General features: G+C 47.4%; 1 protein-coding gene across 4 annotated transcripts in view; it reads right to left on the bottom strand.

Annotated features, from left to right (window-relative positions):
• LOC130267623 (aldo-keto reductase family 1 member C1-like) overlaps nt 1-22873 on the bottom strand; it is a 92114-nt gene that overhangs the window by 32048 nt on the left and 37193 nt on the right. For 3 of the 4 annotated variants that reach the window (XM_056517661.1, XM_056517660.1, XM_056517662.1), the window contains exons 2-8: nt 9325-9492; nt 9102-9218; nt 7683-7760; nt 6073-6195; nt 5573-5682; nt 4091-4256; nt 2563-2645 (exon numbers count right to left, since the gene is read on the bottom strand). In XM_056517661.1, coding sequence (XP_056373636.1) covers nt 2563-2645; nt 4091-4256; nt 5573-5682; nt 6073-6195; nt 7683-7760; nt 9102-9218; nt 9325-9492 — 845 coding nt within the window. Of the gene's footprint in view, nt 1-2562; nt 2646-4090; nt 4257-5572; nt 5683-6072; nt 6196-7682; nt 7761-9101; nt 9219-9324; nt 9493-21095; nt 21171-22873 lie in introns of those variants that run through there. The other variant, XM_056517663.1, reaches the window with a different exon arrangement.

Raw genomic sequence — 22873 nt, forward strand, 5'->3', positions numbered from 1 at the left:
CTGGAGATGGCCCATATACTTAAAGGGGTACTCCGCCCCTAGACATCTTATCCCCTATCCAAAGGATAGGGGATAAGATGTCTGATCGCGGGGGTCCCCAGAGGCGGGAGACCCGCGATCTCGGCTGCGGCACCCAGGACATCTGGTGCACAGAGAAAACTTTGCTCTGTGCCGGATGACTGGCAATGCTATGACTACTTGGGGAAGAAGCAGGGCTGGTGCAGGGATTTTTGCCACCCAAGGCAAAAGCTAATTTTACCGCCCCTTGACTTCACCCATTGGCTCTGCCCTTTGACATGCCCCACCTTACTACTGGGGTGACACACTGTAACAACCCTCCTCCTCATGTAATCTCCTTACTACTGGGGTGACACACTGTAACAACCCTCCTGCCCTTTGTAATCTCCTTACTACAGGGGTGACACACTGTAACAAACCTCCTCCTCAAGTAATCTCCTTACTACAGGGGTGACACACTGTAATAAAACTCCTCCTCATGTAATCTCCTTACTATTGGGGTGACACACTATTACAAACCTCCTCCTCATGTAATCTCCTTACTACTGGGGTGACACATTATTACAAACCTCCTCCTCATGTAATCTCCTTACTACTGGGGTGACACACTGTAACAACCCTCCTCCTCATGTAATCTCCTTACTACTGGGGTGACACACTGTAACAAGCCCCCTCCTCATGTAATCTCCTTACTACTGGGGTGACAAACATGAGCGGGAGGTGAGGAGTTTGGTGGTGGTGCTGCTGGCTGAGCTGGCTGAGCGAGTGGTTCGGATACTGTCTAACTTTCTTGCAGTGGGAAGAAGAGCGCCCCCATCAAGAGGCCGCTCTAGGTGGCTGCCTATTTTGCCCATAGGCAGAGTCGGCCCTGGGAAGGAGGCTCTTCTGTTTCTGCTAAGGGAAAATACTATTTTGGTAACTGGTTTTGCCCTCCCCTCCCATTAGGTCAATACCCCCATCCCATTGCTTTCTGACACTGCAGTTCACTGGGGAGAGGAGTCCTACGATAGGAATGGGACTATTTTGGTCTAGGTCCCCACAGTAGTGGCATAGTCTGTCTCTATGGTATGTAAGTCCTTGACCAGAGGAGAGGTCTTGCTGTGATGTGATGCACCTGTCTGGAGGGGTTAGCTGGGGGAATGAGGGAGTAACCTTTACCAACACAACTAGAACAAAGTGTAGCAGACTAATACAGTGGTCCCTCAACATACAATGGTAATTCGTTCTAAACGAGACATCGTTTGTCGAATCCATCGTATGTTGAGGGATTCGTGCAATGTAAAGTATAGGAAGCTGTACTCACCTGTCCCGGCCGCCCCCGATAGTGACTCCGGGCCTCCGCTGGGCTCTCCTGGTCTTCTCCGGTCCTCCGCTGGGCTCTCCTGGTCTTCTCCGGTCCTCCGCTGGGCTCTCCTGGTCTTCTCCGGTCCTCCGCTGGGCTCTCCTGGTCTTCCCCGGTCCTCCGCTGTCTTCTCCGGTCCTCTGCTGTCTTCTCCGGTCCTCCGCTGTCTTCTCCGGTCCTCTGCTGTCTTCCGCAAGGCCTTACTGGGCCTGCGTAGCGACGTCATTACGCTGCTGCGTACGCCATTCCTATTGTATGACGTGCGCAGCAGCGTATTGACGTCATCGGAGAGGGCCGAGAAGACACCGGAAGATCAGCGCTGGACCCAGAGGGCACCCCGGAGCATCGTGGAAGGGTAAGTAATACTTACCGCACCACACGGGGAACATTCAGCTGCTATCCGGCAGCAGCTTAAGCATTTTGCGCTGCCGGATAGCACTTAATGCGATGGCCCCGGCATAAAAAAGCATCGTATGTCGATGTTGACATCGACATGCGATGGCCTCTGAGATGCCATCGTATGTCGATTTGATCATATGTCGGGGCCATCGTAGGTCAGGGGGTCACTGTACACAGATTATCTACTATGCCCCCTCAATGCAAGTCTATGGGAGGGGTCGTGAAGTCATGACCACGCCCCCCTCATGATGTCACACCATGCCGCCAATGCAAGTCTATGGGAGGGGGCGTGGCAGTGGGGGCATGGTGTGATGTCACGAGGGGGCGTGGCATGGTGTAATGGGGTACTCTGCCATGCCCCCTCCCATAGACTTGCATTGGGGACATGGTATGATGTCACGAGGGGGCATGGCCATGACATCATAACCCCTCCCATAGACTTGCATTGAGGGGGTATGGTGTAATGGGGTACTCTGCCACGCCCCCTCCCATAGACTTGCATTGGGGGCATGGTGTGACATCACGAAAAGGCGTGGCCATGACATCACGACCCCTCCCATAGACTTGCATTGAGGGGACCTGGTGTACTGTCACAAAGGGGCTTGGCCGTGACATCACGACCCCCGCCGCCCGCTTAAGCGTTCAGAAAAAAATTATGCGAAAGCTGGGGCAGCAGAGTACCCCTTTAAATAAAATGCAAATGCAGTCTTGGCCTAGTGAGTACACAAAAAAACTGGTGCAGTATTGCAAGAAAGAAGGTACCAGGGAAGCCCCGGCCTGACGGGTAAAGTGAAAGGACTCACAGGCGTCCATCTGTATAGCGCATGTTCCTATCGAGTTGATTCAGAGCGTCCACATCTTCCTCACTTAGCTTAAAGTCAAAAACCTGAAATTTAAGAGAACATTTTTGGAGCATCGAAAAATGGACATAGTCTCCTCTATGAGCACCAATAAGAACGTTCATACTGATCGACATTGATTCATTTAGTGAAGATAAGTCAGCTTCACCAGTATATATTTGTGAACCCCGAATACTTTCAACAGAATTATTTACGACATATGTCTGGAGACGGTGGGATGCAAAGGGCAGATGGAATTACCCTAGGGGCAGATGGCATTAACCCCTTTTGTTCGTGACGCCAGGGCGTGGTTTATCCTCAATACCACCTGAAGGTATACCGCTGGATCCTGGGCTAGGCACGGGGGCAATAATGACTCCGACGCCAAGTTACGGACAACGGTAGCTTTAATGAGGGTAGACAGATGGTAAAGTCTATACAGTTCAGCCAGGGCCCACGGAGGTGACCAGTGACTCAGAGACCTTAAAGGAGTACTCCGGTGAAAAGGCAACTGGTGCCTTTATTACTTCTATTAAAAAATATTAATCCTTCCAGTACTTATCAGCTGCTGTATACTTCACAGGAAGTTATTTTCTTTTTGAATTTATTTTCTGTCTGGCCACAGTGCTCTCTGCTGACACCTCTGTCCATGTCAGGAACTGTCCTGAGCAGGAACAAATCCCCATAGCAAACCTCTCCTGCTCTGGACAGTTCCTGACATGGACAGAGGTGTCAGCAAAGAGCACTGTGGTCAGACAGGAAAGAAAGGAAAGAAATTAAGAAAGAAAATAACTTTCTATGGAGCATATAGCAGCTGAAAAGTACTGGAAGGATTAAGATTTTTATATAGAAGTCACTGAAAAATCTGCTTAAGTTTCTGGCACCAGTTGATTTGAACAAAATTTTTTAATCAACTGGTGCCAGAAAGTTAAACAGATTTGTAAATGACTTCTATTAAAAAATCTTAATCCTTCCAGTACTTATCAGCTGCTGAATACTACAGAGGAAGTTCTTTTCTTTTTGGAACACAGAGCTCTTTGCTGACATCATGACCACAGTGCTCTCTGCTGACATCTCTGTCCATTTTAAAAACTGTCCAGAGTAGGAATAAATCCCCATATCAAACATATACTGAGATGTCAGCAGAGACCACTGTGGTCATGATGTCAGCAGAGAGCTCTGTGTTCCAAAAAGAAAAGAATTTCCTCTGTAGTATTCAGCAGCTAATTACTGGAAGGATTAAGATTTTTTAATAGAAGTCATTTACAAATCTGTTTAACTTTCTGGCACCAGTTGATTTAAAATAAATAAATAAATAACTAAAGTTTTCCACCGGAGTACCCCTTTAAGGGTTGGTAAGAGCACTGTAGAAATCAATGAGATCTCAGAAATGGCTGACTAGACTCAGATGACTTCCAACCAGAAGACAACCACATCGGAGAGTGTTGGAACCTGAATTGACACAGGAAACTTTTTAGATTTTTTTTTTTACCTCAAAATTCTCCTTTATCCTTGTTGGGATGAAACTTTTTGCAAGCACCACGATCCCTCGTTGCAGAAGATGCCTCAATGCCACCTGAGCGGGCGTCCGTCCATATTTTTTAGCAATTTCAATCAAGACTGGGTCTTGAAGGACATAAGGACTGTTCTGATCTATCCTGGGGGGAAAAGATTTGGTTTAGGGAGGACTTATCCATATGATGAGGACATTGAAGATCAAGCCTGCGCAACGTGGAAGCATAAAATAAAAATAGGCTGGGTGGACCGGGGGCACAGAGGGCCTACGGGTCTCTCATATGGAACTACTAGTGGTGCGTTTGCTTAGTTTTAGGTCTTATTCATTTCAATTCTGACATATGTAGCCATTACTCCAAGCCTGTGGCCTACACTCCCATAGGGTAACACACATTGGGCCAATGGGTTGATAACAGAGCCCAACCTTGCCGTTTTGATCAGCCCTAAATAATGACGTATACCAGGGTTTTTATATATATATATATATATATATATATATATATATATAAAACCCTGGTATTCGTCATTATTTAGGACTGATTGAAGAAAAAAAAAAAAAAAAAAAAAATATATATATATATAGGAATATGCAAAGCAGCTCATTACACAACCTTTTCAGGTAGTGTTCCCTGGTATCAGCTTAGCTCCAGATAAGGAATATAAAAAGCTGAACGGGATATATGCCAAGCCAGACTACTCCCCAAAAGGTAAGTTTTGACCCATCTGCAGACAGCTGTTTCGGGGTTTTTGTCCCTCATCAGTACAGAGCAGGGTGATCTGGCTTGGCTGTGGTGAGAGGCCTGAGGCTTTAGAAGGGGTCAGTACTTTCCTAAGGGAGAGGACACCTCTTCAGGTGTAACGGAGATTCAGGTTAGGCCATTTAGCACTCCGCAGGCATTCTGGGTAGGGGAATAACCTGAATCTCCGTTACACCTGAAGAGGTGTCCTCTCCCTTAGGAAAGTACTGACCCCTTCTAAAGCCTCAGGCCTCTCACCACAGCCAAGCCAGATCACCCTGCTCTGTACTGATGAGGGGCAAAAACCCCGAAACAGCTGTCTGCAGATGGGTCGAAACTTACCTTTTGGGGAGTAGTCTGGCTTGGCATAAATCCCGTTCAGCTTTTTATATTCCTTAACAGGAGCCAAGCTGATACCAGGGAACACTACCTGAAAAGGTTATGTAATGAGCTGCTTTGCATATTCCCCTACCCAGAATGCCTGCAGAGTGCTAAATGACCTAACCTGAATCTCCGTTACACCTGAAGAGGTGTCCTCTCCCTGAGGAAAGTACTGACCCTTTTATTTATATATATATATATATATATATATATATATATATATATACACACACACCAGGTTTTTTTTTTTTTTTTTGTGGATTCAAAAAGAGATAAAAAAAAATATATTAATAAATAAAAATATTGGGAACATTTTATGGTTTATCTGTACTTTTATTTACCATCCGGCATCTCGACTGGACCCCAAAACACTAAATGCCACCAATACGATGTCATGTGATTTGCAGAACTCCAGCAATTTTCTCTGATTGAGGTAGATGTGACATTCCACCTGAGAGAGCACAAAAAGTTTGAAATTTGTTTTTTGGGATTTTTGTTCTGTTTGTTTGTTAGGAAAATAGTAAAAAAAATAAAAAAAATAAAACAGAAGCATTAAAGGAGTACTCCACTGCCCTAGCGTTCAGAACATTTAGTTCAGAAAGTTGGGTGTGGGCTGCAGGGATGTGACATCATGGCCACGCCCCCTTGTGACGTCACACCACGCCCCCTTAATGCAAGTCTATGGGAGGGGGCGTACGCCCCCTCCCATGGACTTGCATTAAGGGGGCGTGGCCATGGCATCACTGCCATGCAGCCCACACCCAGCATTCGGAACTGAATGTTCTGAATGCTTTGGCAGTGGAGTACCCCTTTAAATCCACTGATGCCTAACATGGGTTACCTGGTTACAGACCGGCTTATACTTCAATCCTTCCATGTTCAGGATCACTTCCAGCTGCCGCCGGTTAAAGCTCGAAACCCCAAGTGATTTGACCAGGCCAGAATCTACGCACTCCTCCATCGCCTGCAAGTCATATATACACATCATACTTACAGAAGCACTCTGGGAATTTTATTTTTTCTTATATATTGCAGAATGGGCTATTATTAGAGAATAATGCAGAGGTTCTTGTGTATATCTTGTGCTTAACTGTTCTAGTGGATGTGGCAGGCATCAGTTTTCAGCTATACTGCATGCAATTCCATCACTGAAATGATTTCCTAATGCTGCCTACGTTTCCTATGTATCCTCTGGTTTTGCAGAGAGAGAGTGTGGAGTCTGATCACTTCAACTGGTCATCTAATTAGACTGCTGGAAGTCATCCAGGTGAAGTGATTAGACTCATTAGTGGGTTGGGTCAGTTCACATTATGTACAGTTTTGATGCGTTTTCTTATTCAACAGGAGAAGCAGCAGTATACATATAGAGCTGGGAGGAAAAGTGTATGACTACTATATATCCTGATCGCATAGAGATAGCAGCAGTTTACAGATAGAGCTGGAGGGGAGGTGTATAACTCATATATATCCTGATCCTATAGAGATAGCAGCAGCAGTATACAGATAGAGCTGGAGGGGAGGTGGATAGCCACTAAATATCCTAATGCCATAGAGATAGCAGCAGTATACAGATAGATCTGGAGGGGAGGTATATAACTACTATACATCCTGATCCCATAGAGATAGCAGCAGTATACAGATATAGATGGAGGAAAGGTGGATAACTACTATATATCCTGATCCCATAGAGATAGCTGCAGTATACAGATAGAGCTGGAGGGGAGGTGTATACCTACTATATATCCTGATCCCATAGAGATAGCAGCAGTATACAGATAGAGCTGGAGGGGAGGTGTATACCTACTATATATCCTGATCCCATAGAGATAGCAGCAGTATACAGATAGAGCTGGAGGGGAGGTGTATACCTACTATATATCCTGATCCCATAGAGATAGTAGCAGTATACAGATAGAGCTGGAAGGGAGGTGTATACCTACTATATATCCTGATCCCATAGAGATAGTAGCAGTATACAGATAGAGCTGGAGGGGAGGTGTATAACTACTATATATCCTGATCAATGATGATCTACGATTAAGGTCAGCTGTCACAGAAACATGTCAGATCAATGTCTGACCGCATTGTGTGGAAATTATTTTGCATGAACTAATAAGTCTAGGTTTTATGGGAATTATCCACTGGAACCTCCATTTTTGTTGCTTTTCATCTATTAAAGACCCCATCCCGGGCCATAAATGCAGAAATAGTGTTCCCTATGGAGGGGAGAGATGTTTTTAGGGCCTTCCTAAAATAAAAATGCCCCTTGTTAATACAACAGTGATGTAACATGAGTCGACACTTTTCATAATCCTTGGTGGCCCAACGTCGCTGGCTGTGATGGAATTTTGGATTATCTAAGATTTAGAAAAATGTTTTTAGGAATTTTTTCTCTTTATGCCGAAGGAACGTGGCACTATGTTCACTTAAATTCTGAGACCAATGTTATACCTTCCACGTGTCCCGGATGTCGGTGTTGTGGTAAATCATTTTGCCGTTTTCATAGGTCGGGTAACGTTCTTCACCTGGCTTTTCAGTGGTTGGAAAAAAAAAAAAGAAATATAAAAAATACTTAATAGAAAACCAAAAATACCTAAAACAGAATAAGGTAAAAAGACTGAATTAACCGATCAACTACCGGTAAAAGTGATATTTAAGACCAAAATGGTGTTAACAACCTTGGGACCTTAATCTCTTATGACATCTGTAATGCCAATAGGTTCTTCCCACCAGGACCCAATAACTGACCACTTCCGGCCCCTGTTCAGTCCTGTGGTGTCCCTGCTGGTACTCTGTTCCAAAATACTTTACTTTACTTGGATGAAGCCCTGCATTTCCAGGTGTGACCTATAGGGGCTGGACACACTCTCTTCAACACATATACAGGGCCTACTAATCCTTCTCCAACCTTTCCACTGATATCTCCTATTTAAAAGGGGTACTCCGGCGAAAAACATCTTATCCCCTATCCAAAGGATAGGGGATAAGATGTCTGATTGCGGGGGTCCCGCCGCTGGGGACCCCTGCAATGTCCAACTCCGCTCCGTGATGGATGGCTGGTGACTACAGCCGCCACGCCCCCTCCATTCATGTCTATGGGACATAGACATGAATGGAGGGGGTGTGGCGTGAAGTCACGAACACGGAAGCTCTAAGCTTCTGTGTTCTGGACACCACCACTGCCGGGCCGCTGGGGACCCCTGCGATCAGACATTTTATCCTTTATACTTTGGATAGGGGATAAGATGCTTGTCGCCAGCGTTCCCCTGCATCCTGTGCCTGAGCGTTGTTTGTTCTCTGCACCCACTGGAGAGGTGTGTTACCCTGACCAATTCTGTTTACTGGACTATGATTCTGTTGGACCCTTCTATACCGTACCGTCTCTCCTGTTGCTGACCCACACCTCGACCACCTGCCTGTACTGGACCACGTCTCTGCCTCGTCACTGGTAACGCCTTGACTCTCTAGTTTATGACCCTGCCTGACCTCCCTGATGACACAAAGCAGTGCCATCTGGTCCGCTGGGCCAGCTTAGATTGGGAACACATTTTTGGAACAATCTGGTACCATCTAACACCAGAAGCCTAGCTTCCACATCCTAGAGTGGGATAGAGGGTTAAGACCTAGAACAAGCATAGACAACCTTCGGCACTGCAAATGTTTTGTACTACATCTCCCATGATGCTCTTACAGCCAAAATGCTGCCAAAGCATCATAGGAGATTTAGTCCAAAACATTTGCAGTGCTGAAGGTTGCCTATGCCTGACCTAGAGCATACTTAGACTCTGGTCCAAAGCCAAACCGGTTGGTTATCACAGCGAGACCACACACGTCGCCCGTTACAAAAGCCCTGATGTTAGTCATGCCAACCTTGAGTTCCATAGGGTTGTGGATCAGGAACAGATCAATGTAGCTCAATTGTAGATCTCTCAGCGATTTCTCCAGGGAAGGACGTACCCGCTCTGGACTTTGGTCGGTCAGCCACAGCTGAAAAAAGTCACATACCATGTTGGGTTAAGATGATTCCAGCAGTAGGCAGCTGTGTGAGTACACTTTGCTGGTGTTAGTGTCACCCTGCTGGTGTTAGTGTCACCTTGCTGGTATAGAAGACGTCTTCTCTCTTCAGGGAGTCATCTGCAATCTTTGCCCTGATGGCGCGGCCAACTTCAACCTCATTGCCGTAAATAGATGCACAGTCAATGTGACGGTATCCAACCTCCAGGGCCACTTTCACACTTTCTTCTGCTTGAATCTTAGGAACCTTAAAAAAAGGAGTTCAAATCTGTTCTAAGTTTTGGAAAAAGTTTTGGAACAAACTTAATCTCAAGGGTCGGCCGTAGGGGTGTGGGACCTGTGTGGTCATCAGCAATCCCCAGTGAAAAATAACTTATCCTCTATTCAAAAAATAGGGGACAAGTTATAGATTGCAAGTTATAGACCGGCCCACTCCCCCCCCCCACCCCACCCCCCGCACGCTCGATTTCCTGTATGGGGCCCCGTCAGTCTGCTGGAAACGCACACTCAAACACCCCCAGGAAGTCATGGCCGATACACCCCATTCATGTATAGGATACATGGAGGGGCATGCCGGCCCTTTCCAGCACAATGCTGGGGCCACAGTTCAGGAGATCGCAGGGGGTCCCAGCAGTCTGTAACATATCCCCTATCCTTTTGATAGGGGATAAGTTAGCTTTCACTATACTACTCCTTTAAGAAGATGGCAGATATTGCAAGAGAGCTGTGAATTTTGACTATAATATTAATTGGATGCAAATGTACACAGTGATCCCACCAGCAGAATAGTGAGTACAGCTCTGGAGTCTGGCCACTAGAGGGAGCATCTTCCTGTGAGTCTGCTGAGTGTGGAGGAAGTCGTTTGCTGGATTGTTTGGTGTGTGTGCGCTCTGAGCTCTGCCGTGTCATCTGTGCCGGACAGCGTTCTTCCTTCCCCAGAGGGAGAGCGTGTGTTCAGGCATGAGCGAGGAGAGGAGAACCCCAACACCTGCCCCCCGAATCAGGTCCGCGGGGGGCAGGGGGAGCCAGCGACCAGGTGTGGAGGGACCAGCGTCAGGAAGTGCATCAGAGGTCTCCGGGTTGAGGCGCTCTGCCAGGAGGTGCAGCGATGCATCTCCAGCCACCCCTGAACCCGTAGAGACAAAGAGCAGCCGCAAGGCTGGCCCTGCAAGTTGTGGGACTACAAGTGCAAGAAGTTCCGGAAGCACAGGTACTGTGACAACAAGGCCTGACAATGTGGACTGTGATACTCCTCCTGGAGCAAAGCTAAATGCCCACGGATGTGTGGAGGAGGATTGGGGGATGCCTAGGGCCCGGGAGTCTGGAGTCCCCCATAACTCTCGTGTGGCAGAACACATCCGTGGATATGAGGAAGCAAGGGGCAGCTTGTATAGGCTCCAGGAGGAGGTACGGGAAGCAAAAGCCCTGATGGAAACTGCGGCGAAACGACAGAAAGCTGAGCTGTCAGCCCGGATTAAACAGCTGAAAAATGAAATAAGGATACTGGAGAAGAAGAGAACTTTTATTTTAGAGAACAGCGGGCCATTTAGGGAAAAACTTTTAAATGAAGACCGCTTTCATACAATGGAGAGAGAGAAGCAGAGACGGCTGAGGGGGCTTCAGCCACGGGTGGAGGAGGAAGGAGACGCTGCGGAGGCCGATAATGTTGAGCCAAATCCACCCGGGGGTCTGCAACATCTCACCCCATACAGTGGGCTCCCTGCAGGGCAAGTGGCGATGTCATCTGGCCGTGGCTCTGGCGGTTCGGGGGATGAGAGCAGCACCAGTCACCAGGGAGGGGCGCTGATGGCCCAGATCCAGCTCCTGGAGTCCCCAGGTCGCCTCCAGGACTTCACGTTTGGGGATGAGTTACCAGAGGAGGCACCTGGGGGAAGGAAAAAGAAGCTAAAGAAGACCAAGCTCCAGGAGCAGGTAACATTTGTATATACCCCCCTCCCTGAGCCCCCCGGACTGGCCGCAGGGTCAGCTCACTGTGTGAACCCCATTTCTCAGCCCAGCCTGAGTTCTACTGTGGACTCAGTGCAGGAGAGTGGGGAGAGTATGGAGTCTAGTGTGGCGGTGAGCTCCATCGCTGTTTGTAGTAACAGTGGTGGAGCAGACAATGTATCGGCTGTGAGGTCGGACAGTGATATTTGCCCAGCGATGGGCATGGATGGCTCTGGCACATTGGGCTGCTCCCTAACGGGAGGGGGGGGCGGCTTTGTGCCAGAGTCAGCTGCGGGAGCTCCGGTGGCTCTGAGCGTTGGCACTGCTGTTCCTTTGGAGCAGCGGTGTCATCGTGAAAGAGCTGCTGGGGCCAAGATGTCTTCGCCTCCCAGAAAGACTGGACTAAAACCTTTATTTTGTATTGGCGCCGCTTATCCAGAACAGCGGCGCCCAGGAGCAGAAAACTCCAGTACTGATGAGGCGGAGGGTACCAGTAAAAACAGGGCTGGGGCCACTAATAAACAGGCTAGGCAGGCTTCCCGGTCCTTGTATAAAGGACCGGTGACCTGTCCTGTGGTGGTGGCTCCAGCTCTGGTACCCAGTGATGCTGATGGTACACTATCTGCACCAGAACGCACCGGTCCAGCCAGTATGAATGAGGAGGTTAATGTTGGAGTGAATTGTAGTATGGGCTGTAGCACGGGTGGAGGTATGGGGGGCACATCAGCTAAAACAGGCAATAATGGTGTGAGTATGGATTATGTGGAGGAGGGTGGTGAAGGGGCACAGATTAGTGGTGGGGATGTAGGGCCTGGTCCAGTTGCACCCCCAGCGGTGGCAGCACCGGTACGCAGCTACGCAAATGTCACCGCTGGGGGGAGGGGGGCACCTTCCTCGTCTTCTGGCTCTGGGGGGGGCAATTTGCAGCAGCGTCTCCTGGGGGCCTTAAGGAGAGGGGAGAGATCAATCAATGTAGAGGGTAGGGAGGTTGATCTATCCTTTTGGATAGAAAGACATGGTCATTCAGCCTTCCGAGAGGAAAGAGGGGGGGATACTGTGTGGTCCCTCCCAACAGCCGGGCCAGGTGGTCTCCGAAGGAATGTGGTCCGGCTGAGGTGGAGAGGCAGTGATACATGTCCTCCAAGATCTAAAGTTGTTGAGCTTCTGCTGAAGTTGGGCTTTAAGGCAGCTGACATCTACGCCTTAATACATCCTTATGGTACCCCAGAGTTCGATATCAGCTTTGTTCGGCCAGAGGGGCTTGAGCTCTTCTGGTCGAATTATGAGCTGGTAAAGAATGAGCCCGGCTGGCGAGACTTTGCCATTCAGGCGGTGTCTCGCCAAAACAATGTCAAGAAAGTGACCGTTTTAACCCGTAACGAATCACTTTCTTGTATTGACATCATGACGTGGCTAGGTCGGTATGGAGAGGTGGTGGAGGTCCCAAAAAAGAACAGGGATGAATATGGCATCTGGTCAGGGGCCTGGACGTTTATGGTCAAGCTTAAGCTTTCAGGAAACACCGTTACCCATATACCATCTGCGACCTTCCTCGGAAGGGATCGTATCCAGATCTTCTACCAGGGTCAGCCGAAGCTCTGTCACAGATGTGGTGACCCCACACATTTTAGTGCCAATTGCACTGTGCAGAAGTGCACTCTGTGTGGGGAAATAGGCCATCTCGCTGCATCTTGTGCAGAGATTAGGTGTCACCTGTGTGGTGACTTAGGTCACCCATTCAGTCGCTGCCCTCGTTCCTTTGTCAACGCGGTTGTTGCCCCAGTGGGGGTAAGCCATGAGGTGAACTCTGCTGGGGGGATGGCTGGCGGGGATGAAGGGGTGCAGGGGCCAGGGAAGAAAAGTAAGCAGAAGACGCCTGCCCAACTGAGGCGTCTCAAGAAGCGTCAAAGGGATAGGGAGATTCGGGAGTCACAGGAGCATCAGCCAGCTGAGGTGGCTTCTGATCCTGTCCCTGCGACCAGTGTTACTGCTGAGGCCCTGGGGGATAGTGAACTGGATGAGGAGACTGGAAGGATCCACAAAGAGGAGGATACTGTCTCCTCGCTGTCCTCCCATGGTGGGAGCGCAGATGAGGACAGAGGGAGATGGGCAGAAACAAAGCGGGGTACTCGGAGGAATAAGAAAAAGGGAGATTTAAAATCTTCTCCCACCCGCCAGATGCCAAAGGAAGGTACAACTGACCCCCCTCTGATTGGTCTCTCCAACCGGTTCCGAGCCCTCCGCGACATTTCCTCTTCGGAGGAGGAGGCTGGGGGTGAGGTTCCGGATGTTGCGGTGGGGCCCACAGGGGACCCTGAGTCCTCTCTCCCTGGGGAACCGATGTCTTCAGGGGGGGGGACTGGCTCAGAGTCAGGGGACGAGGAAAATGTAAATAAAGGGAAAATGGACACATCCATCTCACTAAAAAGGGGTAAACCATCATCTGATGAGGAGGGTGGTGGGGTGGATGGGAAGGATGGTGGGAAAAAGAAAGCTGTCTAACTCAATCACCCTTGATGGCGGCACCCTCTCCGTTGACTCTGGCATCCATTAATGTTGCCAGCATAAAGTCAGATACGGCTCGATTTGCGGCCTATGATTTTTTTGCCCATATTAATGCTGATATTTTATTTTTGCAAGAGACCAGGCTAACAGATATGTCATCTATCTACAAGGCTAAAAGAGAGTGGAGGAATGGGCCCTCCTACTGGTCTCTTGGGGCCGAGCCGTATAGCGGAGTGGCGGTCCTTTTTACCGCAGCGGTAGAATGCCGACGGGTTATCGAGTTAGAAATGGGGAGGTGCCTGATCTTAGATGTCCTCATGAAGGGACAAGAACTTCGCCTTATTAACATCTACGGCCCACAGTCTAAGTGGGACCGGAAGTGTCTCTTTATGAGGATCAAGCCCTATCTTTTTACAAGTCGGCAGGTGGTCTTTGGAGGGGACTTTAATGCTGTCACGAGGCCCCAAGACAGGGGAGGTGCCAGAGACAAGCTGACTTATGATAGCGTCGCCCTAAATAGCATAGCGAGTGAGGCTCGCCTGGTGGATGTCCACATCCGGCACACCCCAGGCCACGCGGGATTCACCTATCATAGGGGTAGTTGTAGGTCTAGGATAGATAGGTTTTATTTAAAGGAGGAGGCCGTCTCTTCAGCAGTGTCTGTTGTTGAGGTGGAGTTCTCCGATCACTGTTTAATTTTGTTTTCTCTGAATGTTACAGAGACCCCCCGGATGGGCAGAGGCTATTGGAAGCTGAATTCGTCTCTCTTGGAAGAAGCGGAGATAAGACAGTCCTTTGAGGATTTTCTTCAGAGCCAGGTACCATTGCTGGGCCTTTGTAGCAGTAAGTCAGAGTGGTGGGAGATCTTCAAAAAAAGGGTTGCGAGATTCTTCCGCCAGCTCTCAGGCCTCAGAAGCCTAAACAGGTACCGTTTGTACCAGGGCCTGAGGAAGAAACTTGAGCACCTTGTCTCGACTGGAGGTAGTCGTGATGATATCTCCAGAGTGAAATCCTTGCTGATGAGGTGTCAGTACGATAGGCACGCATCTTTGGTTTTTGAGAGGGATTACGGGAAGTACCGCTCGCCCGACCCTTACAGAAACTGCAAGATGTCAGTGAATAGTAAGGTAGTCTCAGGACTGATTGATAGTACGGGATCCTTGAAAAGGTCCAGATCAGGGATCTTGGAGGTCATCAGATCCTTTTACTCGCACCTCTTGGGAAGGAAGGATCTAGATCGGGATAAGGTGTCAGCTTTCTTGGCTGAAACCATCCCTGAACTAGGAGTAGACCCCTCTCTTGACGTTTTGACAGAGATGATCCGGGAAGAGGAAGTCAGGATGGCTATTGATGGGCTTGCCCTCAAGAAGTCACCCGGTCCAGATGGCTTAACATCTGAGTTCTATAAGACCTTTAAGGACACTTTGGTTCCCCTGTTGACCGAGGTATTTAATGAGTGTCTATCCTCGGGCACTCTGCCAAAGTCAATGAGGAGGTCAGCGCTGATCATCCTGTCAAAGGGTAAAGACCCGTTCCACATTGAGAATTGGCGTCCCATAGCGCTTCTCAATGTGGACCGAAAGATTCTGGCAAAAGTGCTGTTTAACCGGCTGGTGGAGTTTGCACCCCGGCTCCTTTCGGGGGCTCAGCATTGCTCTGTTCCGGGCCGCAGTACATTTAGTGCTGTGCTCAGTGTCCGAGAGGCTGTGGAGCAGGGTAGGGCTGGCCACTGGAAGGGGTACTTGCTGTCCTTGGATCAGGCAAAAGCGTTTGATCGGGTTAACCATGAGTACCTCTGGTCTGTTCTTCTGAGATATGGCCTGCCGGGGGGGTTTGTTGATTGGCTTAAGACCTTGTACGCAGGGGCAGAGAGTTTCCCGCTTGTGAATGGTTGGATTGGCTGCTCTTTTGAGGTTGGGTCTGGTGTCCGTCAGGGTTGTCCTTTGAGCCCGTTGCTGTACGTGTTTGCAATTGATCCTTTCCTTAGGAGGATTGATTGTGGACCGTTGGCGGGGGTGAGAATGGACCTGGCGGTGCCGGATTTGGCTCTGAGGGCGGTAGCGTATGCTGATGATGTCACCGTGTTTGTCTCCTCACAAGAGGAAGGCCAATGGGTGATGTCAGAGGTGGACCGCTACTCGGAGGCATCCGGGTCCAAGATCAACCGGGATAAGTGCGAGAGTCTCTGGCTGGGAGGGGGAGATCCTAATTTTGATCTCCCGGACGCCCTTCCAGAGCCCCAGGAATCTGCAAAAGTTCTCGGCATCGAATTTGGCCAAGGGGATTACCCCAAACAAAACTGGGACAGCAGGCTTAAGATCGCCGCTCAGAAGGTGGATCAGTGGAAGGGTTGGTCTTTGACCCTCCGGGAAAGGGTTAACCTGATCAAAACATTCCTGCTCCCTTTACTGATATACCTGGGCAGTGTATGCATGTTGCCAGAACCTCTTTGGACCCGGGTCTACAGTGTGTTCTTCCAAATGTTATGGGGGAACAGACTGAACCTAGTGAAGAGGGAGGTTACTTACCGTACAAGGAGACTAGGGGGGTTGTGTATGGTCAACCCTGTGGTATTCCTAGTGAATACCTTTCTTAAGACCAATATAGCAAACCTCTGGTCAGAGAGGGCTCCTCCGTGGGTATCCTCCTGTAGGGGATGGTTTTGGCCTTTCTTCCAGGAATGGGAGACAGGAGGGCAAGTGAAGGATCTTCGCACACCACACGGGCATCTCCCGGCTTACGCTACCCCGGTTCTGAAGGTTATTCGTCGGTGGGGTCTGGGGATGGGGGAGATTAGGACTCTGTCGAGGAAATTCCTTGACAAGAGGGTCCTGTCTTCTCATTTCCAGAGGCCATTGGCGCTCAAGGACTGCCCAAGTCGGGATCTGGAGGTGGGTTTAGAGCTTTTGAATTCTATCAGGATCCCCTTGAAGTTTTGGGACTTGACTTGGCGCTGCTTCCATGGGAAACTGTGTGTGAGGGACAATCTGAAGTGCAGGAGCTCTGATGACCGGGGATGTCCCCGCGAAGAGTGTGGAGGCATGCTGGAAAGCATGGAGCATTTTCTGCTTCATTGTCCCTTTAACACAGAGGTTTACACCAGGGTGGGCGCTTCCATTGGTTGGCCTCGGCTGGCCAGTCTCTCCTATGCGGAATGGGCCTATGGGGCATTCAGAAACCTTGGAGGCTGGGACCGGTGCACTTTATTCCTAGTCAGCTCAGTGGTTAGGTACTACACGTGGAACGCACGGTGTTTAGTGTCGACGCAGCGTAAAATCCTCCCTGTGGATGTGGTGGTTAGGAACATTCTCGGTGACCTGGTGAAGGTGCGTTCTCTGGAGTACGAGAGGCTGGGTGCTGGCAGGGCCTCTCGTCTATGGAGGGGCTCTGCCTTTAAAGTGCCTTAGCCTGTTGTCTCCCCCTGGTGGTGGGCTGATGCTGGCACATTAGTCTTTTTGTTTTGAGCAGTTGGTTTATGGTAATATAGGGCTTGCAGGCGCTGAACTTGAGCTTTAGGGGTTTGTTGTTTGGCTTATATTGTTATATGTATTTGTTATTGTATTTATTGTTGTAGTCTATTTGTATACTTATATATTGTTAGTCTGTGTATATTTTATGTAATGTATATATTGTATATATTGTGTGATGCCACCTGGGGATTGGGTTTAGTTTAGGTTGGGTGGTGGGTTAAAAAGGGGGGAGGGGGTTTGTATGGGACTTTTATAAATACAGAAAATCCTGGACTGGTTCATGGACGTCTGGTAACATGTACTGGGGGCATGGGATGCGGGACCAGCTCAGGGCCAAAAAAAAAAAAAAAAAATAAAAAATAAAAAAAATAAAAAAAAAATAGAAAAATAAAAAAAAAGTGGTGTTATTTTGTTTGTGTTGGTTTTTATTATTTTGTATATATTATTATTGTTGTTGTTGTTATTCTTTTGGTATATCACTGGTATTGGGTTTTTGGTATTGCAACTGGGCCAGGAAAATCACATTTAGTATTAGTGTATATTAGTGTATATAGTTTATTAGTATGGTATGGGTATTATGGGTATTATAGGAATATGTCTTTTGTAAATATTGTATATATTTGTTTGTGTGCAGGAATGAGTGTGGGGTGGACCGGTGTTGTATTTTATGCTATGGTGTTGGTTTTATGATCGTTATATTGATATGTTCTGTCGGATATGATATGTTTATGTTTTGTAATTTTTTTATTGTTATGTTTGAAATTTTAATAAAAGATCTACAGGATATAACTCAGGATCAGTACAGGATAAGTAATGTAATGTATGTACACAGTGACCCCACCAGCAGAATAGTGAGTACACCTCTGTACAGGATATAACTCGGGATCAGTACAGGATAAGTAATGTAATGTATGTACACAGTGATCTCACCAGCAGAATAGTGAGTACAGCTTTGGAGTATAATACAGGATATAACTCAGGATCAGTACAGGATAAGTAATGTAATGTATGTACACAGTGACCCCACCAGCAGAATAGTGAGTACAGCTCTGGAGTATAATACAGGATATAACTCAGGATCAGTACAGGATAAGTAATGTAATGTATGTACACAGTGACCCCACCAGCAGAATAGTGAGTACAGCTCTGTACAGGATATAACTTGGGATCAGTACAGGATAAGTAATGTAATGTATGTACACAGTGACCTCACCAGCAGAATAGTGAGTACAGCTCTGGAGTATAATACAGGATATAACTCAGGATCAGTACAGGATAATAATGTAATGTATGTACACAGTGACCCCACCAGCAGAATAGTGAGTACAGCTCTGTACAGGATATAACTCGGGATCAGTACAGGATAAGTAATGTAATGTATGTACACAGTGACTCCAGTGGTCTATGTAGATTTCATAATGTACCACACGATATATATTTACATGTGAAGCACTTATAGTAAAATATTTATTTATATTTATAACATTTACATGAACTGTAACTTAGTACAGAACATTTTGTACTTTGTAGTGAATAGTAACATAACAGAACTGATGGAATGTGGGTGAACTGGATTATACAGAGTATACACGGTATGTACAGAGCAGAGGGTGGACGAGTGAATATGAACCATAGAAGATCGAGTAGACACAACGTACCATGTCTCATAGTCTGGGACATTTGATAATCCAGAACTATTAGATTCTGTTGATGTCGGGTAAATGGAAGTTCGCAGCACAGATTCTGCCTGGAATCACACTCCTATTGACTTCAATGGGTTTTCTGCTACTCTATTGAGTTCAATGCTATTTTACTGCTATAAAAAGATAACATTTCCAGGGCACATCCGAATTCTCACGTAAGAAATCACTAAAACTATATGGATTTTACTTTTTTTGAGGGAACAATCCTCCAGTTCTTCAATAGAAATTCTTAAGTCATATGATTAATCACATGACCCTGGGGGAAAGCAAAAAAAAAAAAGTCTTAAACCCATTTTTTTTAAATTAATACCGCAAAAAACTACATCAGTTTGAAATGACAGGTGCAGGTTTTTTTTTTTTGTGTTCAAGTAACAAAAAGAAAAAAACACATGAAAAAAATAAATATGCCACATGGAAACATAGCCTAAGGCCCTATTCACACAGTGGAATTCCTGAGCACAACACAGTCTCAGTCTTTTCAATGGGACTACCAGCCTTTTCAATGGAACTCTGCTGCGCCGCGCACGCGGGGGGCTTTCCGTGGCGGGAGCATCTACCGTGGAAATTTTTTATTCCGGCCAACGCAGAAAGAATTGACATGTCAGTTGTTTCTGCGGGAATCAACACCGCCTCAAAGGGGTACTCTGCCCCTAGACAACTTATCCCCTATTTAAAGGATGGGGGATAAGATGTCCCCCAGGGGTCTCGGCTGCGTCACGCCAGACATCCGTTGCATGGAGCGAACTTCGCTCCGTGCTGGATGACTGGCGATGCGGGCGGAGGCTCGTTACGTCACGGTATCGCCTCGCTCGTGACGTCAAGGCCATGCCCCCTCAATGCAAGTCTATGGGTAAGTTATTTTTCCATTGTGTACCTTCTGTGTGCATAACATTCTCTCTCTGTTCACCTAGCCCAGGCGGCTGCCTGGATGCCTCTGCAGCTGTCTTTGAATTGATCTGATGCATATTACTGTTATTACTATAGATGTATATTGATACACATTGATACTGTTGTCTCTCCTTCAGGTGACACACTTGACTACATTGTATTTACTACCTTACTCACATGTTTTTAATTACCCCCTGCTGACCACTTATTGCATTATACTTGATGTATCATGACCGGCTACACGCTGTCACCCCCCGGAATAGCCCCAACTTGGGTGCTCTACCAACTCAGCTCCCCTTGCGGAGTTTTACTCCTTAAGACTATCATAGCTCTCTTACATCTATTATACCGACGTGATCGGCTTTGATATTTACTACGGACTTCCATTGATAGCAGAGCGCTACGTGCGCACTCATCCCTACAAAATGCTTCATTCATATGCCGGATTACTAGATTCCGGATTATCAGATTTACCCTGCAGCCGATGTACGGATCTAGAACTACTTCTCTACGAACCATGAGACTTTTCCGCTATATTTAACAAGGAGTACATAGCCTTTTAGTTCCCGGCTGGGAACACTAAGGACATTAGATGCACAGCCTTTTCTCCGAGAACTGCTTCATTAGTCGCATGTTGCGATGCGCATCAGCCGCGCCAACTCCCCTGCCGGGGAGCGCGATCGGCTCACATGTTTTGCTTTGTTTATTGTTGTTTTCTCTGTTTACACTGTTACTATGACAATGTTGACGTCACACCCGGCGTGCCGGCCAGTGGGTGACGTCATCACTGGGCGCCTCCTCATGTATATAGCTGACTGCTTGTTCGCATCTCCAGCTAGACAGCAGAGGAAGGCTTTGCCGAAAAGCGTCCTGTTTACCCGCATACAATAAATGCAAATTGGCTTGCAACTTGGTGAGTGCCTTTTTGTTCTATATGCCTGTTTCTTCCACGTGCACCACCCACCACAGAAGTGCCGACTCTTTTTCCTATACTATGGGAGGGGGTGTGACGGCCGTCACGAGCGGGGCTGTCTAGGGGCGGAGTGCCACGTTAAGGAGGTTATCCAGAGTTAGAAAAACCTGTTGCTGATTTCTTCCAGAAACAGCGCCACACCCGTCCTCAGGTCATGTGTGGTATTGCAGCCATGTTCTCTCAAAGTGATTACATAAGAATTAGGGGGTGGTCCCAGCTTTATTGACCCTTATAGCATGTAACAACATATACATGCCAAAAACAACACTATAGTATATATGTGTATATTGATATATGGGCTTAAAGGGGGGGGGGGAGAGAGAGATTGCTAGTTGAGCCATTCCCATATCTCTGCATTACTCACGTCTCGGTGCGCGTACGTCCCAAACCCAATAACCGGCATCCAGTTTCCATCATTCATGAGGACCGAGGTGGCTGCCATGTCAGAAACCTGGAGAGCAGCGTATGTGAAGGTAGAACTCAGTATGCATGCTATATAATGGCCTGGGGAGGGGAGCGGGGGGGGGGGGGGGTCAGTGTATGGGAGGCAGTGAGGTAGATAAATAGATATTCATCGGGTGTGATGCAGTAAAAGCAAGAATAACGGGATTTTTGCAATGGTTAACGACGACAAAACAGTAACCGGCGCTGACAAGTTCTCCACTGTAGATGGCGATGATATGTGCGTTAATGCTGCATGTCGGGCCCCGGACAGTCAACGCTCAACTGCATTAGTCACTTCTGTATGCAAACATAAAAATAAAAAAAAGCACTGAAGCATACAAAAGTACAACAGTACATCGAGACGATACAAAACCAGTACGAACTACGTACAACCGAAGAGCATTCCACCCATACCTGTATGTCCAGACGTCGTAGATGGAGCCTGCATTCCTCCAAGGTTAAGGGCTTCTCCCAAAAGTCTCCCCACTACGTCATGATTTGAGGATATCTCATACGGAGAACATTTGTGGTGACTCCTAATGGACTGACCATGATGAGATCACCTGTGAAGGATTGAGTAAATTCTGAAAACATGACCTGCTGGGGTTACTTGAGGACAATGTGCAACAGCTGGAGGGCCACCATTTGAAGACCATTGTTCTAGATAAAGCATCCAAGGGGTGAGTTCTAAAAGGAAGAGAGAAAGCTCTATCTCTTGGTTGGATTTTGTTGAAAACCTGGTTATAGGTCCTGGTTGAAGTCTAGGTATTACAGACTAGACTACATGTGGACAGTTCTGTTTTGGGTTGTCCATGTTGGTTTTGGATTCTCAATGTTTGTCCTAGTTTTGGGTTGTCCATATTTTTCTTGGTTTTGGGTTGTCCATGTTTTTCCTGGTTTTGGGTTGTCCATGTTTTTTCTGGTTTTGGGTTGTCCATGTTTTTTCTGGTTTTGGGTTGTCCATGTTTGTCCTCCTTCTGAGTTGCCTATGATAGTATTGGGTTGTCCAGGTTTTTCTTGGTTTTTGGCTGTCCAGGTTTTTTCTGTTTTTGGTTGTCCATGTTGGTTCTTCTTTTGAGTTGTCTATGGGGGTTTTGGATTGTCCATGTTGGTTTTGAGTTCTCCATGTTGATTTTGGGTTGTCCATGCTTGTCCTGATTTTGGGTTGTCCACATTTGTCCTGTTTTGGGTTTTCCATGTTTTTCTGGTTTTGGGTGGTGCATGGTTGTCCATGTTTGTCCTGGGTTTCAGTTGACTACGTTCGTACTGGTTTTGGGATTTCCACATTTGTCCTGCTTTTGGGTTGTCTGTTGGTTTTGGATTGTCCATGTTTATCCTGGTTTTGGGTTTTCCATGTTTTTCCCTGGTTTTGGGTTGTCTATGTTTGTCTGGGTTTTGGGTTGTCCATGTTTGCCCTGGTTTTCACAAAGCATGAATAACACTTACAGAATGGGGAAGTCGCTTGCATGAATATTTATTTTAGGCTTCCTTAGAAACACCTCACACTCCTGCTGTCTCTTCTCCACACTGCAGCTCACACTGAGCTCTGCACTAGTCTCAAGTAAACTGAAACTAAACACTGATTGAACTAAACTGAATAGCTCCTCGTAACCAGGTCACATGGGTACTCTGCATCATATCCTATACATTTCTTAAAGGTACAGTGCCACACAATATTAATTAACCTTAATCGTTAAG

Source organism: Hyla sarda, chromosome 4, assembly GCF_029499605.1.
Source record: "Hyla sarda isolate aHylSar1 chromosome 4, aHylSar1.hap1, whole genome shotgun sequence".
Classification (NCBI taxonomy): domain Eukaryota; kingdom Metazoa; phylum Chordata; class Amphibia; order Anura; family Hylidae; genus Hyla; species Hyla sarda.